We start from the raw sequence: 8922 nt of genomic DNA, 5'->3' as shown, positions 1-8922 counted from the left end.
CTCTATGTAAACATCTGCATGAAATTTACATTCACCTTGGTCTGCCACCTCCATTTCGCGTTGGCCGCCCATTAAAATAGGTGTCTTTCAAATTGCCACAGCAGACCGGAGAAGGCACATCATCAATTACAAATTCACAGCAACCAGCCCTAGAGAGCACTACACCAACTACAAGGTCATCAAAGGGTAAAGAGATACTAGATTCAGAGTAGCATACAATGGCAGATCAACCAGCGTCATCAGAACAACAACACCAAGGACAAAATCCTACTGTTCAGACCAAGGCACCAGAAATACCAGCATTACAAACTCCTCTCAATGAGGAGAAAGGCAGAAAAAGGGACAGAGAAGAGGCTACACCAGTAAGTGGACCACCAGAGCAACCGGGGGCAAAAAGGCAAAGAGTAGATCCTCTACCTGAAGAGGAATTTGTTGAAGAAATCATAGAAAGTCCAAGGAGTGAGAGGGCAGCCAGCCCACAGACATCTCCAGTGGTAGAAACTTCCACCAGCTCGCATGGGCAGCAATTGGAAAAACAACAAAATGTGGAAATCTCCTTCACAAGGCCACAAAGCAAGCAAGGTTCAGATATTAAAAGAACATTCACAGATATCAAGGCACAGAATGAGCCAGTAAGACTGCAGCTATATGATCGGTTTCTCAAGATGACTCCCACCAAACAGCAAAGATTCATGTCTGCTTATGATATTAAGGAAGGAAAGATGCTCTTGAGCCACTTTAAGTCTAAAGTGCAGCAGCCACAGTCAGCTGCTGATTACATAAGAACAAATCTGGAAGTCCTTGCTAAAGACATCCACCCTATGGATCAAATAGAGCTGCACAAGCAAACAGGAGAAATGGTTTACTCCACTTTGGCAGATAAGGCAATGTTGGCTCATAACTTGCAGAATTCACTAAATAACACATCTGCTCAGTTGGATTTGGAAAAGGCTTCATCTTTAGCCAAGGATAACAGAATCAAGACCTTGGAAGAAATTATTATAGAGCCGGGACATGATCCCAAGAATGCCCAAGGAATAAAGGCTTTGATGAAGAAAAAGAAGGATGACTTGAGAAATAGCTCAAGCTGCCCATTACCATGCATCCACAAACAACAAAGGTTGTGAAAGAAAAAGAAAAGGAGGACTTGGTGGATTTAGTGATGAAAATGAATGAGAGATTGGCAGAAACAGAGAAGGCATTGGAGGAAGCATTACAAGGAAAACAGGGTGAGTTGGCCTCTCAGCCATCACAAACATCTCCAGCAGTTACCACTGATCCTCATACAGTTGCAGTAGCAATCCCTCCCACTGCCCCAGCATCAACAATAGGTACAACAGCCACAGATACTTCAGCAGCAACAGCAACAGTAACAGATACCAGCATGAGCATGGAAGAGTTGATGAAGTCAGTAAGAGATCTAGAACTCCAAATGACAGAGCTTAAGGAAGCCAAAGAAAAACTGGCCAAGTTAGAGATAAGTTATGATAAATCTAAAATAGCTGTAGCAGAAAAAACCAGAGAGGTAAAGGCCTTGGAAAACAAGATAAAATCCTTGGAGAAAGACCTCACTTTTCATAAACCTCTATCAGAAATCAGAACAATTTTGTGGACTCACATTGGAAAATCTATCACTGATCAATGGCAATCAATTCAAACGATCCATGAGCAAATTGGTCTGATAGAAATAGCCCGAGTAGAGATTCAAAAGGCCAAAGCATTATTGGGGAATATGCCTGAATAGGCCAATAGGCTGATTCATTTTTTGAATACTCACACTAGAGGCAAACTAGCAACTCTAAATATCAATGACAGAACAGGCACCATTTTGACAGTGAAAAGGGTGCTGACCATGAGGAATTTTGTACAGAATCTGGAAAGAAAGTGCCAAGAAATGCAGACAGAAGTAAATGCCTTTATAGAAAAGTTTACAGTCTTGCAGCAAAAGGGCCTTCCCAGTTTGTTAACTAGCACCAGAGGCTGTTGACACATGAACAATATGCTCATAGGGTAAACACATTTGCTGCAAATCAAATCACAGCATCATCAAGCACTTCAGAAGATACAACACCCCCTTCTAGACAGAGCTTATATGACAAATTGGAAAATCTGTTCTATATCGAACATGAAATGAGACATCTTTTTGTAGTCTAGCCCAATTTCTACAGGTATACTGAAGCTGAAGAAACATTAATAAAATTGCAAAGACACCAGTTTCCAACAGACAAATGGTGCCATAACATGCTGGAGGTGTTACCAAGGTAGTGTCAATTTTCCTTTATCATCTGCATTTAATCAAATTTCAAAGACACGTGGCACATGCCCTAAAGATGAAAGCAGCAGAGGGGGGAAATCAAGTAATAGTTGTAGCTCATTAAAAGCAGGATCACACACAGATGAAAGAGTCGGGGCAACAACTCAGCAACACAAATAAAGAAATGACGATCAGCCGACTCAATGGGCGTAAAAGTCAAATGTATCTGATCAATTAAATTGGCCAGCACATCAGCAATAACTTCTGCATTCATAATAGCATTTATTTTCCTTGTAAAAGTAGATGGATGAAGTTGTTGCAGGATATTTTCTTCACAGGATATTTTGTAACTCTTTTTGTATAAATACCCCCCTATAGATGTATTAGGGGTTGGTGAATATCATTCTAGACCTACGCTATAAATTTTGAGAACTCTTCTGAATAAAGATTGATGGAATGCTTTGCTGATGAACTTGCTAGTTGTGGAATTAATGGCAAAAGAATATGTTGCAGAATTCTCGTGTTACCTCATGGATCAATAAGTCTTTTTTAACTCTCGTTTTACTATACCTGTGTTTTATACATCATCTTAGTATCATGTTCTAAATTGCAGGAAAAAAGAATAACCCAAAATTTACTTTACTATACTCTGTGTTCAATTCCTGTCATTTTTTATGTTTTCTTCACGACTAGTATAGGCCATAATTCTTTATTGCTCTTATCTCCCTGGTTCTTACACTCTGAATATAATCAAGGAATTCTTAACTGCTCCTTAGAAATATTCATTCATTTTCCCTCTGTTGGAATAATGAAAAACCCCCTTTCATTCCCTGACTCCATTTCATATTATTCCACCTTGAAAATTGTTCCATAGTTAATTATCTTGCTCTGTAGTTCCTCCCTTTGCCAAAGAAACCACACCCAGAAGTTTATTTTCATTCATTCCATTAACCCAATGGTCTGAACTTCTCATACTTTGCAGCCCTGTTCTATTGAAAGTCACCATCCAAACATCAAACAAATACCTTCACTTCACAGCTAGCCTAACATACAACAAAACAAAGTTAAATTATAAAGAGAGAGCCCTCTCTGGCTGTAGATTGGCTAGAACCTGCATCCAAAAGAATGGTTTGTGGTTACCTCAGCCGTATTCCCTTTGAGGAGCTTAGGGAACAACATGAGTGATAGCATAACCAACTCCTCATGCTGAAGTAATTAGGGATTCTCATTTTGTTGAGGTTGTCAAGGGGCCAATGACGAAGCTTCTGGCATTTAGGGAATCCGTGGCTAAGAGAAAAAGGTCTAGTGAAAGGCTCTTCAAGGTGCTCGACATGTATAAGGCTTTGTCTGACCTAATGCTCGATGTCAACATCGTTTACTACCATAAATTGTGTGCACGCTTGAGGACGCAGCTTTTTACCATCGTCGTTCGTCTCATACAATCATCTTGGGAGATTTTGACAGAATTCGTAAATGCAATCCAGATGGACTATTCAAACACATGGGTGGTCGACGTTGTGATTCATCCGCTTACATGGTATGTTATGAATTACCTGAGTTGTGTGTCAGATTACAAGGAGTCTCTCATAATCATAATCGCCAATTCACCCTTCGATATTCCCAAGGTCGTGCCTCATGGCCTCAAGGGCTTGTTTGGGGACTTGGATAGGCCGACCTCTAATCTATCCACGAAACTGGGATGGATTATCATCATTCTACTATGTATGTTGGATTTCAAAGCTAGCCTCTACGAGGACGTTTCCCTATCATACCTGTTTCTAATGAACAATCCTCATTACATTGTCAAGAAGGTGAAATTATCGAAGCTTCTAGTGTTGTTAGGGTATGGTTGGTTGAGGAAAAACAAAAACAAAGTGAGACATTATGCGGAAAATTATGAGCAAGTGTCTTGGATGAAGGCTCTCAATTGTTTGATGGATGAGGGGATTCATGTAAGTTTTTGTATTTCCAGTGGGATGTCACTGCAAATCTTTGAAGTGCTTAGGAATCATTTAGGTTTGATGGTGCGGGATGCGTAGCTCCAAGAGAAGATTATGATTTCGATCGCAGTGAAGATAATACCAGCCTATCGTTCCTTCTTGAGAAGATTCAGAAAGTATTTGGTATCTAGAAGGCACTCTCACATGTATATTAAGTACACTGACATGTATATTAAGTACACTGCTGAAGAGCTGTAAGCTCATCTCTTGAATCTATTTCATGGTAGTCCATTATCCTTGAGTTCAAGGAAATTCTAAAATGAAGGAGTATATTTCTGTGGAATATTGGGTCTATGCCATTATAATAAAATATTTTTCAATTACAAACACCACAACAAAGGTATGTAGAATAAAAGGTTCAGTATTTCACATTAAAACCACTCCAGCCACTTCTATATTTAAATCCAATTCTTTTGGGAACCTGGAAAAGGATGATTATTGTCATCCATTGCCATGTTTGATTATACAAAACAAATATTTTTAATTCCATACACGTATACTATCAAGGACAAAGAAACTGAATGCAAGAGTTACCTTGTATGTTTTCCTTCATTACTTGTGTCGAACTCTATTATCTATTTGATACTTTGGGTTTGTTTTTTAGGAGTAACCTCAATACTTGAGAATGTAATATGTTTTTAGCTTGTGTATTATAAATAACTAATTTAGTCATATAAATTGAACAATGAAATGACTATTAAGGATCAAAGGATTAAATTATTTTAGATATCAAGTTATTTATTTTATTAGGTTGGGACAGTTTTTTTTGTCTAATATGGAAGAGATGTTTAATATACTGTCTTGTTACGTAAATATTTTGATTCAATAAAATGACATAAAAACAAAATAAAATATATTCTTATAATTATTAATTATAATATTTTGATTTAGTAAAATTGTATAAAAATAAAATAAACTTTAAAAAATAAAATAAAACTATTATTAATTATACTTATTAATAATTAAACTAATTTAGATGCACCTTTATTAGAAATTGTAATTATTTTTGTACATAATAATTACTTAAATTTAGAGACTTAATTAACTATTTTGGTAAAAGTCAAATTTAAAGTGTGTACATGTGAAATTATTTTAGGGAGTTACTAGACAAAAAAAAAATTAAATACCGCCCCACTGTTCATTTGAAGAGCCACCATTCTTATTCTTGTGTGTCAAATTGGTATCAAAGCAGGGAAGAGCACAAGTCTCCAAAAATATGCGACTGCAATCCGGCTAAAAAGTTAAGATTTGTTTTTTCAGGAATGTATGAGCGAAAGAGTGATAGCCTCGCCACAACAGTTGTAAGTCAACCAGACTGTGAACAGTGATACGAGTCGAACTGTGTGAGCGAGTCATCGCATTGCAGAGAGCCGCAACCCTTGCCGCTGCCACAGCCGCAGGCTTCTTGGGTTGCTTGTCTACGCTGTCGTGAGCCAAGGTCAGCGGACAACAAACACGAAAAAAGGAGAGTCAAAGAAAAATAGGCATTAAAAGAGGCACCAAGAAAATATTGAAGTCCCTTAAGAAGGTGGAGGAATTGTCTAGATGGTCAAAAGTGGTTGGAATGTAGGTAAAAAAATTTCAAAAAATCTTATAGATGTAGTGTTTGAATCATGTTTTAATGGTGGAAATGGATTCATCAACATCAAAAACGTCTAAAGCACCTACAGTTATAAATTTTAATAGTTTTTACTTGGATTTAGAAAAATCCATATCAGATTTTGTCAAAATATAGCCAAAATTTCCATAACTTTCAGAACAAAAAAGCATAATTTTTAAACCACTTTGAAAATATTTCTCTTGAAATACCAAGTCAAGGATAATTATGTGAGCACGTTTTTCATCGGAATGAGACTGTAAGGTAATTTGAGGAGCCATTTATTTTTAAATCGAAATTTTATGGAATATGGAAAGGAGTCGTATAATAGCTGTGGGAGTGCTCTAAAAGGTCTATTTTCATTATTTTTTATTTAAAGGAGAAGATTTTAAATGGCTTTTATTATAACGACCTTGTTAAAAATATTTTACTACATAAGGTTTTGTTGAAAAGATTTTTGGAAACGAGTGAATTTTTTTTTTTTTTTTTTTTCAAAAGATTTTATAGGTTTTTGAAAAAAAAAAATTCAAAGGATTTTATTGTAAGGTCTAAAGAATTAAAAAAAAAGTGTATGGTGTTATTTTATTGTTATTCGAATATATATGTGTGTGTGTGTTTGTTTTATTCAACAAGAGTTTAGGGCTTTGTAAAGTTCATCAGTATACAAAAATATGTTGGTGTCTTGTCAAGTATGACAGTGGCTTTTGGGTGAAGATTGTGCCTTACAGGAGCGCATATTGAAAATCATATTTTTTTCGGGGGTGATATGGAATATAGCCTCATGCAATCAAGAAAGCAACTGTAAGACATAGGAAAGACAATAGTAATGTGTCACAAAGCATGACTAAAGAAGATTAAGAAAATGAATCAAAAAGAAGAGACAAAGATTGTTGCCATGTTTAGAGAGGTTTAGGTTGCAGTGGAGAGAAGTCTAGCAGAAGACAAAGAAGAAATCAAGGGTGGTTGGTGTAGCTTTGATATGTTACCACCTCCTATGTTTACAGGTAAATTTTTTATCATTGGGTTATCAAGATGCTAAATTTTCTTCGAGCTAAAGAGTTAATTGAGTATGAGTCTAGTAGCCCATATGATGAAGTATGTGATGCTTTAGCATTGAATTTTATAAAACATAGATTGGATGAGAATTTTTTGTGCAAGGTAGAAAAAGCTACAACTTCCAAGGAAGCGTGGAAAATCTTGGAAGAAGAATTTGGTGCAGGGGGGTGACATGCAACATAGGTTACCTCAAAAGTAGTGAAGTCAGTCATAGATCAGAAAGTAGATGAGAAAGACTCTAGGAAGACAACTAAGCTTAAAGAATCCCACTTAGAAGTGGATTATGGTCATGAAGACTATAAAAGTGAAACCCATTATGCAAACATGCATATGGATGAAGAATATGCAACAAAGATTGCGGAGAGAGAAGTTGAAGCAATATGTGTGAAATAAAGCAAGAACATATAAATGCTCAAAGACTCCACTATAATGTGGATGGTGCAGATGTTGGTGAATTGCACTGTGACGAAACACATGTGGATGATGACTGCAATGTGAGATGTGAATTGGTGAATCCAGTCGCAGCTGATGAATTTGGTGAAGTTGAAATTGTTAATGAGCACATGCATGCTCAAATATCCCACAATAGAGTGGATGAAAATTATGTTGATGTTAACTTTGATGAAGATAATTTAACTGGTGATGAGTGGTTTTACATGATGCAACAAAAAGCTCTTATTGATATGTTGTTATTTGGTGAGATAATTTCACTTGTGTCTAGAAGCCAAGTGGAAGACAACTAGTTTGCAGCAACAAAGGTTGGTAAAGAAGTGGAAGATAAGACAGAGAAGGAAAGGAAGAGAAGGAAGCTTTCATTGAAGAGAATAATAAATACAGTTTTAACATTTATCTTCAGTGTACAAAGTACAAGAAAAAAACAATAGTACGTGATGATGAGAGTAAAGAGAAGGATATGGAAGTTTCTGAAAACAAGTAAGAATGCATTAAAGCAATTTTTCAGCAATGGATTCAAGAAGAGATAAGATTTTGCTATCAATAAATATGGCAAAAAGAAAGTTAGGAATACGAAGCACAAAAAGCAGAGCAAACAAGAGAGTTTTAAGATGCATTGTTGTGGTAAAATTCCATGGTTAAACGAATATTTGAAGAGGAAGGTGTAGAAGACAAGATCATATTGTTTTTCAACACAAATTCAAGACAATTCAAAAAAACATTGCAGTGGAAACAAGTAAAGAAATATGGAGTCTACAACAAGAACATGGAACAGAGAATGAATCAATTTTGAGGATATAGAATTTGGAAGAAAAGAAAAATAAAATGCAAAATTGTAAAAGTTTTGAGTCATTGTAAGCCTAGCTGAGACATAGACTAGCAAACATGTTTGAGTGATGATTGAGTCAATTTCTATTGTAAGCCTAGTAGGCATAGTTGAGTCATGTTGAGTCATGTTTGAGTTATGTTGAGTCATATGGTCGTAATTAAGGGGGAGTGTTGGAAATTGTAATTACTCTCGCATGCAAGAGTTTTCTAAATTTGGAGAGTTCGTTAACTGATTCAAGTCGAGTGAGTTTGAGTTAAGTCATATTTTGGGAAAAGTCGAATTTAGAGTGTGTGTGTGTGTATGTGAAATTATTTTGGGCAAGTTGCTAGATGAAAAATTTTAAATACCCCTCACCAGGTTCATTGTAATTATCAAGTTTGGTTGATCAATTGAAGAGTCGCAACTCATGTTGTTTTGTGTCAATTTGGTGCCTTCCCTTCTGTACCTTTCCAACAAATTCTTGATCTACCAAGCACTGAGAGGGATCACCTCTCTTGAGGTGAAAAACTTCTTTTAGAGTGAAAACATATTTGATCCCTTTAGATAGTTGGTAGATCCAGAGATAATATGGATTTAGGTTGGTAGTATAAAAAATATAAAAATTAGGTCAGCCGTATAAATTAAATGGTTGTTATAGGCATCAATCCATTATAAACATCAAAGCACTTACTTCTTTATACAACTCATATTGCTGAAATTAAAAGAATTAGAAAAACTAACTATATTATAACAT

General features: G+C 36.0%; 1 protein-coding gene across 1 annotated transcript; it reads left to right on the top strand.

The window, feature by feature from the left end:
- Positions 1-3507: 3507 nt before the first annotated feature.
- LOC149189352 (exocyst complex component EXO70H1-like) lies at positions 3508-5686 on the top strand. The gene is made up of 2 exons (XM_089410198.1): positions 3508-4065; positions 5621-5686. The coding sequence occupies exons 1-2, from the start codon at positions 3508-3510 to the stop codon at positions 5684-5686; spliced, it is 624 nt and encodes a 207-aa protein (XP_089266324.1).
- Positions 5687-8922: the final 3236 nt, after the last annotated feature.

Source organism: Pinus tabuliformis, chromosome 3_1 (assembly GCF_031772625.1).
Source record: "Pinus tabuliformis cultivar Carrire ecotype Pingquan chromosome 3_1, CPIR1, whole genome shotgun sequence".
Taxonomy (NCBI): Eukaryota; Viridiplantae; Streptophyta; class Pinopsida; order Pinales; family Pinaceae; genus Pinus; species Pinus tabuliformis.
Note: the sequence above shows the minus strand (reverse complement) of the source record. Positions and strands in the feature narration are given on the sequence as shown.

Bases quoted from the DNA above. Each gene is read 5' to 3' on its own strand.
- LOC149189352 (XM_089410198.1), top strand. From the start codon at position 3,508: ATGACGAAGCTTCTGGCATTTAGGGAATCCGTGGCTAAGAGAAAAAGG. The intron at 4,066-5,620 runs GTGAAATTATCG...ATCGCATTGCAG, and splicing joins CTCATTACATTGTCAAGAAG to AGAGCCGCAACCCTTGCCGC.